The 19,309-nt window shown below is 43.3% G+C and overlaps 1 protein-coding gene across 1 annotated transcript; it reads left to right on the top strand.

Moving 5' to 3' along the window:
- Positions 1 to 17,551: 17,551 nt before the first annotated feature.
- LOC121786759 (uncharacterized mitochondrial protein AtMg00810-like) lies at positions 17,552 to 18,808 on the top strand. Its single transcript, XM_042185384.1, has one exon. The coding sequence runs from the start codon at positions 17,552 to 17,554 to the stop codon at positions 18,806 to 18,808; it is 1,257 nt and encodes a 418-aa protein (XP_042041318.1).
- Positions 18,809 to 19,309: the final 501 nt, after the last annotated feature.

Below are 19,309 nucleotides of genomic sequence, written 5' to 3'. Positions count from 1 at the left end.
CAGTTCCTGTCGTCATGTCCTACAACTACGCCGCCCACCACCGTACACAACCACCGCCCGATGCGGAGTTTCCCTACTGGCTAGCGAAGCCACACAGCTTCCACAGCGCCGTCCAGCCATGGCAGCAGACGTACCAATTGGGTGTGCCCTTATGGGAGGAACCGGCACTGCACAGCCAGCCCCCACGCCCGAACACCCAACCCTGGAAGCAACCACCCGATCCGCCGGATTGGCAACACAACCCATAGCCGCAGCAGTCAGCTTCACAAGAGCAGATCTTAGTCGGTATTGCAAGTTTGGAATCGCGATGGGACTATACCGATTGCCATGTGACCGAGGGGAGACCGCCTCCGGCGTCGAACAAACTGCCCATGCCGTGGGGCATGACCACCATGACACGATACCAGAATGCTCAGATGGGATATCTACAGCACTGTCTGCTGCCGTACGTAGCGGCAAATCCGTGGTAGCCCCCCGCTTTGGAACCGTCTGACCTCGAGCCTGCTCGAACGAAGGATACAGAGCGCAATCCAAGTATACCAATGCTCGAGGAGGTGCAATCGCTCCCTACGGAGATGATACTCGACCACCTGTTAGCAACCCTCGCCATATTTGAGACACGGTTGGACACCAAGGACCGCCGCCTCGACAATCTCCAACCACTGGTGCAGTCTGAGCCTGATCCCCCATACGGCCTTCGGGATCATGGCTTGACATAATTAGATCCTCACTGAACAGCAGCGGCCAATACCTTGACAGAATTAGTCGTGATCGAAGTGCTTCTTCAGAACTGAATGATTAAAGGAAAAGGTTTGCTGGACAATAATGGCGTTGGGCAAGTTCCTTGGGAAGATCTCGACATCTCTATGGCAAAGAGGAACCTGCCTAGGAGATATGTAGAAGGATTCTTCAAGCGAAAGGGGAGCCGTTTGTTCTCAAAGTCTTCTGGTTTGAACAAGTTATTGTATGTGATCGCATTTGATCCAGGGGGAAGCTTCAAAGCTTTTGTTATCACCGACTATGTTCGTTGTTGCTGATTCGTGATTTCCACCTTAAGGACAAGGTGGATTTCAATCGTGGGGTAGTTGATACGAGCATATTTCTATGAATATTCCCTCTACCCTATTATTTATTGATTTGCATATCTTTCCCATATAATTAGATTCTTATTCCCTAAGTTAGGGTATTTAGCTTTATAAATATGGACTTTGTTATTCCTTTCGATCATTCAAGAAATATCAAATTATCTTATTTTCCTTTTATCATGTTTTACTTTCTTTTGCAATCCTAAATCTTGGTTTGATCGACGGGCAAAGCTCCCGCGACTACCGTTTATCGTGTTAAGAGAACTTCACCCTTAACAATTAGTGTTTTCATTGTGATCTCACCCCCCAGTTCCTGTCGTCATGTCCTACAACTACGCCGCCCACCACCGTACACAACCACCGCCCGATGCGGAGTTTCCCTACTGGCTAGCGAAGCCACACAACTTCCACAGCGCCGTCCAGCCATGGACGCAGACGTACCAATTGGGTGTGCCCTTATGGGAGGAACCGGCACTGCACAGCCAGCCCCCACGCCCTGGAAGCAACCACCCGATCCGCTGGATTGGCAACACAACCCACAGCCGCAGCAGTCAGCTTCACAAGAGCAGATCTTAGTCGGTATTGCAAGTTTGGAATCGCGATGGGACTATACCAATTGCCATGTGACCGAGGGGAGGTCGCCTCCGGCGTCGAACAAACTGCCCATGCCGTGGGGCATGACCACCATGACACGATACCAGAATGCTCAGATGGGATATCTACAGCACTGTCTGCTGCCGTACGTAGCGGCAAATCCGTGGTAGCCCCCCGCTTTGGAACCGTCTGACCTCGAGCCTGCTCGAACGAAGGATACAGAGCGCAATCCAAGTATACCAATGCTCGAGGAGGTGCAATCGCTCCCTACGGAGATGATACTCGACCGCCTGTTAGCAACCCTCGCCATATTTGAGACACGGTTGGACACCAAGGACCGCCGCCTCGACAATCTCCAACCACTGGTGCAGTCTGAGCCTGATCCCCCACACGGCCTTCGGGATCATGGCTTGACATAATTAGATCCTCACTGAACAGCAGCGGCCAATACCTTGACAGAATTAGTCGTGATCGAAGTGCTTCTTCAGAACTGAATGATTAAAGGAAAAGGTTTGCTGGACAATAATGGCGTTGGGCAAGTTCCTTGGGAAGATCTCGACATCTCTATGGCAAAGAGGAACCTGCCTAGGAGATATGTAGAAGGATTCTTCAAGCGAAAGGGGAGCCGTTTGTTCTCAAAGTCTTCTGGTTTGAACAAGTTATTGTATGTGATCGCATTTGATCCAGGGGGAAGCTTCAAAGCTTTTGTTATCACCGACTATGTTCGTTGTTGCTGATTCGTGATTTCCACCTTAAGGACAAGGTGGATTTCAATCGTGGGGTAGTTGATATGAGCATATCTCTATGAATATTCCCTCTACCCTATTATTTATTGATTTGCATATCTTTCCCATATAATTAGATTCTTATTCCCTAAGTTAGGGTATTTAGCTTTATAAATATGGACTTTGTTATTCCTTTCGATCATTCAAGAAATATCAAATTATCTTATTTTCCTTTTATCATGTTTTACTTTCTTTTGCAATCCTAAATCTTGGTTTGATCGACGGGCAAAGCTCCCGCGACTACCGTTTATCGTGTTAAGAGAACTTCACCCTTAACAATTAGTGCTTTCATTGTGATCTCACCCCCCAGTTCCTGTCGTCATGTCCTACAACTACGCCGCCCACCACCGTACACAACCACCGCCCGATGCGGAGTTTCCCTACTGGCTAGCGAAGCCACACAACTTCCACAACGCCGTCCAGCCATGGACGCAGACGTACCAATTGGGTGTGCCCTTATGGGAGGAACCGGCACTGCACAGCCAGCCCCCACGCCCTGGAAGCAACCACCCGATCCGCTGGATTGGCAACACAACCCACAGCCGCAGCAGTCAGCTTCACAAGAGCAGATCTTAGTCGGTATTGCAAGTTTGGAATCGCGATGGGACTATACCGATTGCCATGTGACCGAGGGGAGGTCGCCTCCGGCGTCGAACAAACTGCCCATGCCGTGGGGCATGACCACCATGACACGATACCAGAATGCTCAGATGGGATATCTACAGCACTGTCTGCTGCCGTACGTAGCGGCAAATCCGTGGTAGCCCCCCGCTTTGGAACCGTCTGACCTCGAGCCTGCTCGAACGAAGGATACAGAGCGCAATCCAAGTATACCAATGCTCGAGGAGGTGCAATCGCTCCCTACGGAGATGATACTCGACCGCCTGTTAGCAACCCTCGCCATATTTGAGACACGGTTGGACACCAAGGACCGCCGCCTCGACAATCTCCAACCACTGGTGCAGTCTGAGCCTGATCCCCCATACGGCCTTCGGGATCATGGCTTGACATAATTAGATCCTCACTGAACTGCAGCGGCCAATACCTTGACAGAATTAGTCGTGATCGAAGTGCTTCTTCAGAACTGAATGATTAAAGGAAAAGGTTTGCTGGACAATAATGGCGTTGGGCAAGTTCCTTGGGAAGATCTCGACATCTCTATGGCAAAGAGGAACCTGCCTAGGAGATATGTAGAAGGATTCTTCAAGCGAAAGGGGAGCCGTTTGTTCTCAAAGTCTTCTGGTTTGAACAAGTTATTGTATGTGATCGCATTTGATCCAGGGGGAAGCTTCAAAGCTTTTGTTATCACCGACTATGTTCGTTGTTGCTGATTCGTGATTTCCACCTTGAGGACAAGGTGGATTTCAACCGTGGGGTAGTTGATACGAGCATATCTCTATGAATATTCCCTCTACCCTATTATTTATTGATTTGCATATCTTTCCCATATAATTAGATTCTTATTCCCTAAGTTAGGGTATTTAGCTTTATAAATAGGGACTTTGTTATTCCTTTCGATCATTCAAGAAATATCAAATTATCTTATTTTCCTTTTATCATGTTTTACTTTCTTTTGCAATCCTAAATCTTGGTTTGATCGACGGGCAAAGCTCCCGCGACTACCGTTTATCATGTTAAGAGAACTTCACCCTTAACAATTAGTGTTTTCATTGTGATCTCACCCCCCAGTTCCTGTCGTCATGTCCTACAACTTCGCCGCCCACCACCGTACACAACCACCGCCCGATGCGGAGTTTCCCTACTGGCTAGCGAAGCCACACAGCTTCCACAGCGCCGTCCAGCCATGGCAGCAGACGTACCAATTGGGTGTGCCCTTATGTGAGGAACCGGCACTGCACAGCCAGCCCCCACGCCCTGGAAGCAACCACCCGATCCGCTGGATTGGCAACACAACCCACAGCCGCAGCAGTCAGCTTCACAAGAGCAGATCTTAGTCGGTATTGCAAGTTTGGAATCGCGATGGGACTATACCGATTGCCATGTGACCGAGGGGAGGTCGTCTCCGGCGTCGAACAAACTGCCCATGCCGTGGGGCATGACCACCATGACACGATACCAGAATGCTCAGATGGGATATCTACAGCACTGTCTGCTGCCGTACGTAGCGGCAAATCCGTGGTAGCCCCCCGCTTTGGAACCGTCTGACCTCGAGCCTGCTCGAACGAAGGATACAGAGCGCAATCCAAGTATACCAATGCTCGAGGAGGTGCAATCGCTCCCTACGGAGATGATACTCGACCGCCTGTTAGCAACCCTCGCCATATTTGAGACACGGTTGGACACCAAGGACCGCCGCCTCGACAATCTCCAACCACTGATGCAGTCTGAGCCTGATCCCCCATACGGCCTTCGGGATCATGGCTTGACATAATTAGATCCTCACTGAACAGCAGCGGCCAATACCTTGACAGAATTAGTCGTGATCGAAGTGCTTCTTCAGAACTGAATGATTAAAGGAAAAGGTTTGCTGGACAATAATGGCGTTGGGCAAGTTCCTTGGGAAGATCTCGACATCTCTATGGCAAAGAGGAACCTGCCTAGGAGATATGTAGAAGGATTCTTCAAGCGAAAGGGGAGCCGTTTGTTCTCAAAGTCTTCTGGTTTGAACAAGTTATTGTATGTGATCGCATTTGATCCAGGGGGAAGCTTCAAAGCTTTTGTTATCACCGACTATGTTCGTTGTTGCTGATTCGTGATTTCCACCTTGAGGACAAGGTGGATTTCAACCGTGGGGTAGTTGATACGAGCATATCTCTATGAATATTCCCTCTACCCTATTATTTATTGATTTGCATATCTTTCCCATATAATTAGATTCTTATTCCCTAAGTTAGGGTATTTAGCTTTATAAATAGGGACTTTGTTATTCCTTACGATCATTCAAGAAATATCAAATTATCTTATTTTCCTTTTATCATGTTTTACTTTCTTTTGCAATCCTAAATCTTGGTTTGATCGACGGGCAAAGTTCCCGCGACTACCGTTTATCGTGTTAAGAGAACTTCACCCTTAACAATTAGTGCTTTCATTGTGATCTCACCCCCCAGTTCCTATCGTCATGTCCTACAACTACGCCGCCCACCACCGTACACAACCACCGCCCGATGCGGAGTTTCCCTACTGGCTAGCGAAGCCACACAGCTTCCACAGCGCCGTCCAGCCATGGCAGCAGACGTACCAATTGGGTGTGCCCTTATGGGAGGAACCGGCACTGCACAGCCAGCCCCCACGCCCGAACACCCAACCCTGTAAGCAACCACCCGATCCGCCGGATTGGCAACACAACCCACAGCCGCAGCAGTCAGCTTCACAAGAGCAGATCTTAGTCGGTATTGCAAGTTTGGAATCGCGATGGGACTATACCGATTGCCATGTGACCGAGGGGAGGCCGCCTCCGGCGTCGAACGAACTGCCCATGCCGTGGGGCATGACCACCATGACACGATACCAGAATGCTCAGATGGGATATCTACAGCACTGTCTGCCGCCGTACGTAGCGGCAAATCCGTGGTAGCCCCCCGCTTTGGAACCGTCTGACCTCGAGCCTGCTCGAACGAAGGATACAGAGCGCAATCCAAGTATACCAATGCTCGAGGAGGTGCAATCGCTCCCTACGGAGATGATACTCGACCGCCTGTTAGCAACCCTCGCCATATTTGAGACACGGTTGGACACCAAGGACTGCCGCCTCGACAATCTCCAACCACTGGTGCAGTCTGAGCCTGATCCCCCATACGGCCTTCGGGATCATGGCTTGATATAATTAGATCCTCACTGAACAGCAGCGGCCAATACCTTGACAGAATTAGTCGTGATCGAAGTGCTTCTTCAGAACTGAATGATTAAAGGAAAAGGTTTGCTGGACAATGATGGCGTTGGGCAAGTTCCTTGGGAAAATCTCGACATCTCTATGGCAAAGAGGAACCTGCCTAGGAGATATGTAGAAGGATTCTTCAAGCGAAAGGGGAGCCGTTTGTTCTCAAAGTCTTCTGGTTTGAACAAGTTATTGTATGTGATCACATTTGATCCAGGGGGAAGCTTCAAAGCTTTTGTTATCACCGACTATGTTCGTTGTTGCTGATTCGTGATTTCCACCTTGAGGACAAGGTGGATTTCAACCGTGGGGTAGGTGATACGAACATATCTCTATGAATATTCCCTCTACCCTATTATTTATTGATTTGCATATCTTTCCCATATAATTAGATTCTTATTCCCTAAGTTAGGGTATTTAGCTTTATAAATAGGGACTTTGTTATTCCTTTCGATCATTCAAGAAATATCAAATTATCTTATTTTCCTTTTATCATGTTTTACTTTCTTTTGCAATCCTAAATCTTGGTTTGATCGACGGGCAAAGCTCCCGCGACTACCGTTTATCGTGTTAAGGGAACTTCACCCTTAACATTCTGCCTCGTCTCAACTGAAACCGGAGCAAATGATAAAAAACAAGAGCTTAGCATTGATATGGTAATGGTTAAAACTGGAGCTTGGTTTGACAAAAGATTGGTCATTGTTTCACATGCCAAAGAAACATGTTGCAGATTCAAATGTGGGACAACATCAGCAGGCAGCGGCGCTGCCGGATAGCAGTGGTTCGTCGGACTCCAGCTGGAGAACGATTGCTGCTGTGGCGGCGGTTTGTCGAGCACGGGCTGTGGTGGTAGCTGCTGGTGGACCCATGAGTGGTATTCTGGGGCCGAACCTTGCTGCTGCTCTTAAGAACTCTGGCCAAAATAAACCAGGTGTTCGGGCGGCGACGAATGCGGCTGGCGGTAAGGATCAGGCTCTTATGTGGGCGGTGGTGGCAGTGGCCAGCTGGTCGGGGGGCTTCCAATCTTATGCCAAAATTCCGTGTTGAATGGGTTCTCCAGGCGAATCCTAGCATGTAGGTTGACATGGTTGTCGGTAGGGTTCTCGCTCATAAGCCGGGGCTGATCCATAGCCGTAAGGCAACTGGTTTTTGTCCTGGTGGTGGTATTGCGCGGTGGCATACATGAGCCTGTCGGGAGGGCCAAGTTTCAAGCAGGTTGGCTGGCTTGCCTGCACGAGTTGCTGCTCGTTGTACGAGGCGATGTGATGCTCATACAAGGGGCCTTCTGAGTGCTGCCACAACGGTTGTGCGGACAGTGGTCCAGGATTGGGTTGCTGCGGTGGGCGTGGATTCCAGTTCCGTAACAGCAGCCAAGGGATGATCCAGTTTGGTGTAGATGGGGTATTGGGGGTCTGTTTGTGGAGGTTGAGGCAAAGTGAAAAGAGGTACGGAGGGTGAGGTCTGTGTGCGCGCCCCAGTTGTAAGGCCAGTACGACTGCTGCCAATTTGGGGGTCAGGCGATTGAGCGTGCGGTGGATGAAACCCCACGTCGACTAATGGTGGGTGGCCGTATGGTGACTGTGGGATAGCAACTGCAATCGGCCAATGAGAGGGCTATTCGTGGTATGCGTTCGTGAATCTCGTCCAACCTCTTGTTAAACTCGTCAAACTTCTTGTCTAGTCTGTTGATGACAACCATTATTCGACCAAGAATGTAAAAGGTAGTCGCGAGAGCTTTACCCGTAGAACAATACAGAATTTAAATATAAGCATGAAAATAAAATAATGATAATTGTAGTTCTCAATTCATTGAAAAGAATAACAATGTCTCATATTTATAATACTAGCCCTAACTTAATGAACAAGAATACAATATATGGAAAAGATATGAAATATAATAATAGACTAAATAATAGAGATATAAGGGATATTGAGATATAAAGTATGGCAAAGTAATACAACAACTAAGCTCAGTCCCAACATGAATGCTTGTATAAGTATAATAACTTTGATTTTTTATTATATTTATGAAATGGAATAATTATTGCAATTTGCTTTGCTTATGCATTTGTAAGATGTTTTAATTTGCATTTAAATACATAAGAAGCAAATAAGTCTAGTCTTCTGCATAGTAGATTAGTTGTGAACGGCGTTCACAGTATGTAAAATAAGTCGGCTCTTGCATAATAGAAAGGAAGTTCACAACCTATATAGGCTTTGACTACATGTCGTGAAAGATTGTGACGTCAATCCGAAAGTGCCATTACATAAGGAGATGAACGATGTCGGTGTGTAATTGGTTGATTTGTGTCATCGATTTTTTTATTATTTTTGTACTGTAATGGGAAAAATTTGCATGTGTAGATGCATAAATTGGTAGAGTTTGGAGGAGAATTCACGATGCACATAATTGGGAAGCGGTTGGAGTAGAGAAGATTGACTGAAGGATTCTGCAAGCTGAAGAAGATGATCAATTAGTTCCATATGCCCATGCCACGAAGTTGGCCAATCTAAGAACATACGCCTGACATAACAAACATGTTTGTGCTACAGACTCAACGGTAATAAGGCGCTTAATACTCATGTGCACCACGTGTGTATGTGTGAATGTGGTTGCTCATGGAAGTGTTTAAGGGAAATTGTATGCAAGAAAGAAGAGAGCATTGCTTAGACTTAGAATTTACCTTTCCCTTAGCTCTTTATATTTTGCTTTCTAGACTTAAACTCTTCCTTTAATTTACAACGTTATCTTTTGTAGTTGATTCCAACTCTAGTTCTTATTAAGTAGTATTACTCCCTCTGCCCCCCACCATAATAAGAGTCGCATTTTGTCATCTAGGTTCATCCCACAATAGGATTCACATTTTACTTTTACCATAAATGGTAAGTAGGTCCCACATTCGACTAACTTATTTCACTCACATTCTATTATAAAACCAAGATAAAAATGGACCACATATTTCAATAACTTTTCCAACCCACTATTCTTTACATTTTTAAAATTCGTGCCCACACCGAATGTGAATCCTATTGTGGCACGAAGGTAGTATTTGTTTTATGCAAAACCAATCTATTTTCCGTAGAACTGTGCAATTAATGGTTCTAATGTTTGGTGATTTCCATTGGTTGTGTGCATTTATGGCTTGTCGCATGTTTGTAGATGAAGAGTGAAGTGTTGTTCCATTTATTATTCCTCGTTAAAGTTGTGTACTTGCTGATATAGTGTTGATGGACGACGTATTATTGCAAGTTTCCAGTTTTATTCTTTCATCTTTTTCATGTTTGAATTAATGGTTTCGTTGAAGGTCGAAAGGAGATCAAATAGTGGTGCTAAAATTACACTAGAAGTCAAGATTATGGTAGGATAGTGCTTGGTGATTCCCATGACATTTAGCACCTACGGGATTTATATTTCCTCAACACAATCAGTGGTGTTTTTCGCACTGTCTTCCTCAGACTGCTTTCTCTTCCAGGAATAGCAATTTTTGTTAAAGTGGCCAGGAGTTTTGTGATAATGGCATGACCTAGTCTCCTTCTCCCCAGCTTGAATCTGCTTTCGAGACTGGTGTGGTTTGATATTCAGGCTTTGTGCCATTGAACATGTGGCTTTGGTGCCCTGGTTCTGGAGCTCCTTGCACTTGAGAGTAGATTGTACTTCTTCCATTGAAATGGGTGTTTCTCTTTCGTATAGCATTGCATCCTTTAATCGGTCAAATGATCTTGGCAATGCATTCATCAAGATGATTGTTTTATCTTCATTATCCAATTTGACACACATGTTTTGTGTATCACTGATTGCCAGTTGAACTTTTCGAGCTGCTCTTCAATGCCTTTTTCTTCAACAATTTTGAATGAGTACAATCTCTGCTTCATATACAGATGATTTGCTAGTGACTTTGTCATGTATAATGACTCAAATTTTGACCAAATGTCGGCGCCGGTTGTTTCTCAGGCGACCTCCTCTAACACTTTATATCCAAGATTAAAAATAATTGCACTATGAGCTCTTTCAAGGAATTCATCCTTCTTAGCCTTCTCTTTAGCACCAGTTAGTTCCTCTTTCCATTTCTGGTCTGCCTTCAATGCATCGGCCAAACCCTTGTGCTCTAACATGCCTTCATTTTCAATCGTCATAGCCCGAAGTCGTTCTTGCCTGAGAATTTTCAGTCTCAAATCTTGAAATCGCCGTTGTACTTTTGCTTGATCAATTTCCCACAGACGGCGCCACATTGTAAGTAAACGGAGCACAAGAACAATGAGATTTTTGTTGTTCATTGAAGCCTGCGTCCACGGGCGAAGCAATGACACTCTTTGTTGATTTGATGCGTAACACAAGATGAACTACAATGTTACCACACAAGCTTGGTAATCAGAATCAATAATCACTCAACTCACAAGAATAATAGCACACTCAAAAACTCGATTGAAGCCTATCTTCTTTCACTATATGAGTTTTTGTTTCTGAACATCACTCACACTCTCCTTTATAACCGATTCCTACCCCTTCATTCACCATATACGTGTGAATCAGCTCTTCAAGGAGCCTTGCTGTTACTTGTGTAAAAAATCAGTTGCAACCGCTTTGCAACGGTTAGTTCACTACAGCTCTATCTTGAGCTGTTCCTTTTTTTTAAACTCAACGGCTAGTCACAATATGAAAAATTCACTTTGTTCACTTGATCAGCCAAATAAGCAGTTTACTTTTATTCTATTCTCTTGTCGCACCAATCATGATGGCAATGTTCCTGTTCCATTAGAGAACAGTAGAAGTCCTTATTATCTTCATCTTACTGGATACCCTGGTCTTTAGCTGGTTTCTCAAGTTTTGATCGGGTTTCTCTAGTAGATCTATTGTCACTGCTCTTTTAGCTAAAAACAAGTTGCCTTTTGTGAATGGAGTTTTGTCACGGCCTGATGAAGCCGATCTTCTGTTTTTGGCTTGGCTCGATGCAATAGTATGGTGGTTTCACTTTCATGGCCAAGTAACTCTACATCTCCTCTGATCTATTCTAGCGTTATGTATTTGGATGATGTGCATGATACATGGAATGATCTTCATGGCCAGTTTCTGTTAGGATTGGTATACTGAAAAGCATATTTCGAGCATGTTGCACGGATAGAATTGCTTGTATACAATAAACTCTACAATCCACTTTTAACCCAAGGAGAGAAGAAGTAATTTTATCGCATTGGTGTTTGCTTGTGCATTTATAAGATGTTTCTCAAATATTTAAATGTATAAGAAGCAAACAAGTCTAATTCTTCTACATAGTAGACTGGTCGTGAACGACGTTCACAGAAGGTGATGTAGTCAGTTCTTTGTAGATGAGAAATAGAATTTCACAACCTAGATAGGCTTTGGCTACCTATCGTGAAAGGTTGCAGTGTCAGTCCGCATGTTTCCTTACCTTAGGAAATAAACGACACTGGTGTGGTATAGCACTGAAGGATCTAACAGTTGAGATAAGTCTTTCTTGCTATTTACTGAAAGACGAGGTCTCGGTGATTGTTATTTCTTAATCATTGTTGACATAACATTGAGCATACGATATTGATTATGCACTACTTTGATTTATCAAATGGTGCGGATTTTTCGCAATCCAAGAATCCTGGTATCTTGGGTAGTGGTGATCAATGTCTAGAGGTGCTAGTATTGTTATTGCAATGAATCGTGTGCTGGGTGAGTCCAGTTTGATAATATCCTCAAGAGGTGATCGAAAAAGGTTTTATTATTCAGAAACCCGGCCGGTTGGAATTTATTCCAGAATAATAAATAAAGATTTTGAACTAGACAACTCTTGGAAAAAGATAGTAATTAATTAAAGTCAAATAGCAGACTTAAATTAATTAATGGATATTTATATCTTAAACACGGGAAATAATAAATTAAAGAGGTAAAGCCCGGAGTACTCGTAATTTGGGATTGGACTGGCAGTCAATATTATTATACTATAGTGGATGATAATAATATTCTATTGGACTTGTATTAAATTGGGGCTCAATTTAATTAGTAGAAGTCCAACAGGTTTGGCCCAAGTCCAACCTCCATGGATCCCTAATCTGGCCCATCATAACTCTATATAAAAGGAGATTAGAAAGGAGATTCAATGATAATTAAGAGTTAATTTTCGTTCTCCCCTCTGGGAGTGGACGAAAAAATCGGTTTTTGACAAAACTGATATTCTGTCTCCTTTCTAATGAAGTCCTTTTCAATTCTGACAAGCTTTGCCCACCCAAAGGTCATTATCTGAGTTGGGATACAGATTAGAAGATTCGTGGTTGAGTACAAAGATCTTCACGTGGAGAAGGCGCAAGTAATCGTCGATTCTTTGGAGAATCAGATCGGTAATCCTAAACCGTAGAATATCATGAATTAGGATTTTAATTCCTTAAGCATGATTTTTGTGCGTTCTTGTATGCATTTCAATGTTTAACATGTAAATCAATTAATCCCATAATCGGTCAAATAAATCCATATGTATGATTTATTTGTGAATGCATGACTTCCGCTGTGCAAGGGGCACCAAACCCCAGCAGTTTCCTCAATGTGATTAGGCTAGATCTTTATCATCTTTGGCATCAGATTATGTCTCTTACTCAAGGTAGATTGGATGATGGTAGCATCTATTTCACAAACCTAAGGATTGTTTGGGATGAGTTCAAATATTCTCAGCCCATTGCTTGGTTGATAGGGACTCGGACTCGAGTCCTTCCAACCATGCATACCCTATCAGCCTGTCGACAACAATCTCGGGCAGCCCAGCCCAACAAGGATGCAACAACCCTAGATTCACACCCTTCCAAATCCGAACGATATCACAAGATATCTCTTATCTAAGTTTATGGATTTTGTGTATCAATCACAAATCCTTAGCCCATATCTTTTTATAGTTAAGTTATTGAGTAATTTAGATTCTATAAATTAGTCATTTGTTTAGCATAATTATCATTGAGAAATAAACTAAAGTAAACTAAATGTTCTTCCCATTTCCGTTCTCGGCGTGAACGCCACCCCTAGCACCTCAACTAAGGGTTATCTTCCTTTTGTTCTCATAACAAACGTGTGTGTTCAATCCCGATAGAACCAGGTTCTATCATTGGTGTTCATGCAATAGCACTATGCAAATTCTTACTGGCCTCAACTCCTCTTATTTTCAAGTTCAGTCTAGCATCTTGTCCATGACTCCTTTACCTTCTTGTCTAGCTACAACTGTTAGAAGTGGCTGCAGAAATGATCAAGTTAAGATTGGCTTGATCAACCAAGCCGATGAGTTGATCAAGCGCGATGACTTGATCAAGTCATCGGTGATCAAGCGTGATGACTTGATCGAGCCGGTAATCAAGCGCGATGACTTGATCAAGCTTGTTGAAGGAGATGGCCTGATCAACCAAGTCTTGTTGCTTGAAAAAATTAGAGATGTTCGTACACGAGGAAAAGCAAGCTACAACTCCCAACAAGCTGTCATTGCACGAGCCAACACCTCACGAGCTCAGCTCGTGACTGTACACATGCTCACAGCTAAGATGCGGGACCACGAACGTACTTGGAGAGACGTGTTGCTCAATGGAATGAAGAAGAGAGAGAGTTTGTAGAGTTAGTTTTAATGAATGTTGATAAAGTATGATTAGTCTTGTAGTATGGAGATTAAGGAGAGATTCTAGATCATTTTAATATGGAGTATATGTAATAGGGTCTTGCTGTAAGTTTACTATCAATGAAAAATGCGGAATTGAAAACTTTCTCCAAATACATTTCTAGCATGTCTACTTTCCTCTTCTTCGTAGCTTCCACAGCTTCTTTTCATGGTATCAGACCGGGATTCTTTTTATCCTGGCTCTCTTACTCATGTTTTTTTGTTTTTAATCTTCACTACCGAAAATGGCAGAAGTCAATGAAAGAATTCCCTTGGCAACACTGTCACCTCTTTTCTCTCAATTGCCTCCAATCTCAGTTAAATTAAATGATGGAAATTTTCTCATGTGGCAACAACAAGTTGATGTTGCGGTTTATGACTATGGCTTTGAAGCCTTTCTCACTGGAGAATCTGACCATCCTGAAAGGCAAATCCCAGATGAAAGTAGAGAAGAAATGGTGGAGAATCCAGCACCTTTGTGACATGGCAGAGGCAAGATAGAAGGTTAGCCGGATGGCTCTTGTCCTCTCTATGTGAAAATGCTTTGAGCTTGGTGGTTGGGCTTAGATCTGCGAGAGATATCTGGAGTGCTCTAGAAAAGAAATTTGCAAGCAGATCAACTGCAAAAGTGATGCAATATAGGCAACAAATGCAGAATCTGAAGAAGGATAGCCTAACCATGACTGAGTATCTAGCTAAAATGAGAAGCTATTTTGATTTGCTTGGTTCTGTTGGATGCAGAATATCTGAAGCAGAACAAGTGTTGCATATTATGGGAGGTCTTGGCTAAGATTATGATCCAGCTGTCTGTGCAGTTACTTCTAGATCAGATCCATGGAATATTGGTGATGTGAGTGCTTTTCTGCTCAGCTTTGAGTCTAGAATGGAAACAACCAGAGCTCATTCAATAAGCTCAGAGGGATCACAACCTGCTCTCAATCTTGTTCACAACCAGTCAGGGCAGAGAAGAGATCTGCAAAACTCTAACAATAGCAGGCCTGAATCTGGTTTTGGAAGAGGTTTTGGAGGAAGAAACCAAAGAGGTGGCCGTGGTGGTGGATGCTTTGGAAGAGGAGCCAACAAAATAGTATGCCAACTTTGTGAGAAACCTGGGCACACTGCAACAAAATGCTGGCATAGATTCGAACAAAACTACATACCACCTCTGCCTCATTTCAGAGGGAATGTTTCACATCAACAACAACAAGGATTCTCCAGTCCCTCAGCTCATCTTGTTCAATCAGTGCCAAGATCTCCATCAAGCTCATTCTCAGTTGCTGCTCCATCTGAGTTCAGTTATATCTCGAACTCTTCCTCAAGCTGGTATCCAGATTCAGGAGCCACTCACCATGTGTCAAATGATCTCAACAACCTGAACATAAGCTCAGAATACATCGGTGGTAAGAATCTCTTGCTTAGTAATGGAAATGCTGTTAAAATTGCAAATATTAGAGAATCTGTTTTTGAACTTCATTCATCTGGCTTTTCAAGGAAACTTCATATCAAAAACCTTCTGCATGTTCCTAACATTACTAAAAACCTGCTTAGTGTGTCCAAGTTTGCTCAAAACAATTCTGTGTTTTTTGAATTTCACCCAAACTTCTGTTTTGTTAAGGATCTAAGCACCAAGGAAATTGTGCTCAAAGGAACCCTTGAGAGAGGCCTTTATCATTTCCTAGTTGATCATTCTCCAATCAAGATAAGCACTAGCTCCACCTTCCCTTCCAATCAAGGATTTCCAGCAGTCCATTCACTGAGCCTGGCTAACTCTGTATCTAGCAGTAGCTCTTCCCATGTTCCTAGCCAGATTTTGTCCTTGTGGCATAGTATATTAGGACATCCTACTCTTGATGTAGTAAAGCTTACTCTTAATAGTTGTAGTATTCCCTATGATGAAATGAAAAATTCCTCACTTTGTTTTCCATGTTCTGTGTCAGAGGCTCACAGATTACCATATTCTCATTCTATTTCAGAAACTCTTTTTCCCCTTGAACTTGTTCACAGTGACCTTTAGGGCCCATCTCCCATCAAGTCTAGAAATGGGTACTCCTATTATGTCTCATTTGTTGATCACTTCTCTAGGTTCACTTGGATTTTTCTACTAAAAAACAAAAGTGATGTTACTGCAGTCTTTAAGCAGTTCAAAGCAATGGTTGAAAATATTTTGAGCTCCAAAATTAAAGTCCTACAGTCTGATTGGGGAGGTGAGTTTCAGGATTTAGTACCCTTTCTTAAGGAGTGTGGGATTATTCACAGGGTTTCTTGTCCATACATACCATAACAAAATGGCTTGGCTGAAAGAAAGCATAGGCACATAGTTGAAACTGGTCTGACCTTACCTGCTCAATCTTCATTGCCCCAACATTTCTGGGATGATGCTTTCACCACGACTGTTCATTTGATTAACCTTATGCCATCAAAAACCATCAAGAACTCATCTCCTTATGAAAAGCTTTTTCTCAAGAAACCTGATTATTCTGTTTTGAGAGTCTTTGGCTGTCTATGTTTTCCTTTCACTAGACCTTATAACAAAGATAAGCTAGAGTTTAGGTCCATCAAGTGCACCTTCCTAGGGTATAACCCTTCTTACAAGGGTTATAAAGCTCTCCTTCCAAATGGGAAAGTCATCATAACTAGAGACATTATCTTTGATGAGTTTGTCTTTCCTTTTCACCATTCTTCCATTGCTCAGCCTAAGGTTACTGATCTCACTACCTCATCTCATCAATCTCCATGATTTCATCCTCTGCATGTTCCTATTCCTCACCAGATCCCTTCCCCTGCCGCCAGTTCCCCTCATTCTTCATTACCTCCCAATGCACCATCTGCTTCTAATTCAGCTTCTTCCAATTCCCAGGCAAATTCTGATTCTAACAGTCCAAATGTTCTAGTACCTGACCATCCTTTTCCTGACTCTGCTTCCTTCCCTCCTTTAGTTCCTGATCAGCCTACTCACTCAATGACTACCAGATCAAAATCTGGTATATTCAAGCCTAGAGTTTTCACTGTCACCACCTCTACCTCTCTTTTACCTAAGTCTGCTACAGAAGCCTTGCTTATCCCTGTCTAGAAGTCTCCTATGATGAATGAATTTGTTGCTCTTCTTAAAAACAAAACTTGGATTTTAACAGCTCTTCCACCAGGCAAGAATCTTATTGGTTGTACTTGGGTTTTTAAGATCAAATTGCACTTGTCTGGAGCCATTGCTAGACATAAAGCTAGGCTTGTTGCTCAAGGCTTCTCTCAACAGCCTGGTTTTGACTTCACTGAAACTTTTAGCCCGGTTGTAAAGCCCACTACTATAAGAATCATTCTGAGCTTAGCAGTTTCTTTGGGGTGGGATATCACTCACCTTGATGTGAATAATGCTTTCTTAAATGGTGACTTGAAGGAGGACATTTACATGAAGCGGCCTCTGGGTTTTGAGCAGGGTGGTCCTCATCTAGTTTGCAAACTAAATAAGGCTATTTATGGTATGAAGCAGGCCTCCAGAGCATGGTTCTTCACTGTTCACTCTACTCTTCTACTCTTGGCTTCTCTTAGTCCATAGCTGATGCTTCAATATTTTTCAGACAGCAAGGTGAAGAGGTGATTTACCTATTGATTTATGTTGATGACATGTTAATTACCGGTAATGTTCCTGCCTCTATTCAGCAAGTCATCTCTCAGTTGAACTCCCATTTCTCTTTAAAAGATCTTGGGGAGGTGAGCTTATTCTTGGGAGTTGAAGTTGTTAAAACTACTGATAATGGCCTTCGTCTATCTCAGTCCAACTACATCAAAGATCTTTTAAAGAGAGCTAGCATAACAGAAGCTAAAGGGTGTCCAACTCCCATGGTTACCAACTGTGAGTTGAGCAAGTATACTAGTGATCCCATTTCTGATCCAAAGCTTTATAGAAGTGTAGTTGGAGCACTACAATATACAACAATCACTCGGCCAGATATTAATTTTGCTGTTAACAAAGTCATTCAGTATATGGAGAGTCCATTAGATACACATTGGAGAGCTGTGAAGAGAATCTTGAGATATCTATCTGGAACTCTTGATTATGAGATTCAACTTCACATATCAAATGGAGACATTTCAGCCTTCTCTGACTCAGACTGGGCAGCTGATGTTGATGACAGGAGATCAACAACTGGAGTGCATGCTTATCATGGAAGGAACTTGATATCTTGGTGCGTAAAGAAACAAACGGTTGTGGAAAGATCCAGCACTGAAGCTGAGTATAGAAGTTTGGCTCAAGCTGCATCAGAAGTAGCATGGTTGACTTCATTGCTCAATGAATTGAGGATCAAGAAAAGAGATGCTCCAGTAATATGGGTAGATAACTTGAGTGCCATTGCTTTGGCATCAAACCCGGTGCTCCATGCAAGAACCAAGCATATAGAGTTGGATATGCACTTTGTCCGAGACAAGGTGCTGAACAATGAACTGGAGTTGAGGCATGTACCCACTAAAGATCAAATAGCCGATATCTTCACTAAGCCACTGAGTCATCAATCCTTTGTGAAGCTGAGGGAACGTTTGGGACTCGTTTCTCTAGCCTCCCTCGGATTGAGGGGGCGTGTTAGAAGTGGCTGCAGAAATGATCAAGTTAAGATTAGCTTGATCAACCAAGCCGATGACTTGATCAAGTCATGGGTGATCAAGCGCGATGACTTGATCAAGTCATGGGTGATCAAGCGCGATGACTTGATCAAGCCGGTAATCAAGCGCGATGACTTGATCAAGCGTGTTGAAGGAGATGTCTTGATCAACCAAGTCTTGTTGTTTGAAAAAAGTGGAGATGTTCATACACGAGGAAAAGCAAGCGAAAACTCCCAACAAGATATCTCACACGAGCCAACACCTCACGAGCTCAGCTCGTGACTGTACCCATGCTAACAACTAAGATGCGGGACCACGAACGTACTGGGAGAGACGTGTTGCTCAATGGAATGAAGAAGAGAGAGAGTTTGCGGAGTTAGTTTTGATTAATGTTGATAAAGTATGATTAGTCTTGTACTATGGAGATTAAGGAGAGATTCTAGATCATTCCAATATGGAGTATATGTAATAGGGTCTTGCTGTAAGTTTACTATCAATGAAAAATGCAGAATTGAAAACTTTCTCCAAATACATTTCTAGCATGTCTACTCTCCTCTTTTTCATAGCTTCCGCAGTTTCTTTTCAACAACACTTTCTACTTCCATAATAGGTGTACATAACAAGAAATGTCATATCTCATGATCATGTACAAAACAAGATAAACAGACAGAATTAAATATGTTGGTGCAACAGTAATTGAATAAGAATTTCTTGGATTATTACATCAGTTGTTCCTAGACGTGGTGAAACCATTAATTTTCTAGTTGAATGCCTTGAAACCTT

Source organism: Salvia splendens, chromosome 22, assembly GCF_004379255.2.
Source record: "Salvia splendens isolate huo1 chromosome 22, SspV2, whole genome shotgun sequence".
Lineage (NCBI taxonomy): Eukaryota > Viridiplantae > Streptophyta > Magnoliopsida > Lamiales > Lamiaceae > Salvia > Salvia splendens.
This window is presented reverse-complemented; position numbering and strand designations above follow the sequence as displayed.

What these genes read in the sequence shown, in the direction of transcription:
- LOC121786759 (XM_042185384.1), top strand. Translation starts at nt 17,552, where the DNA reads ATGTTAATTACCGGTAATGTTCCTGCCTCTATTCAGCAAGTCATCTCT.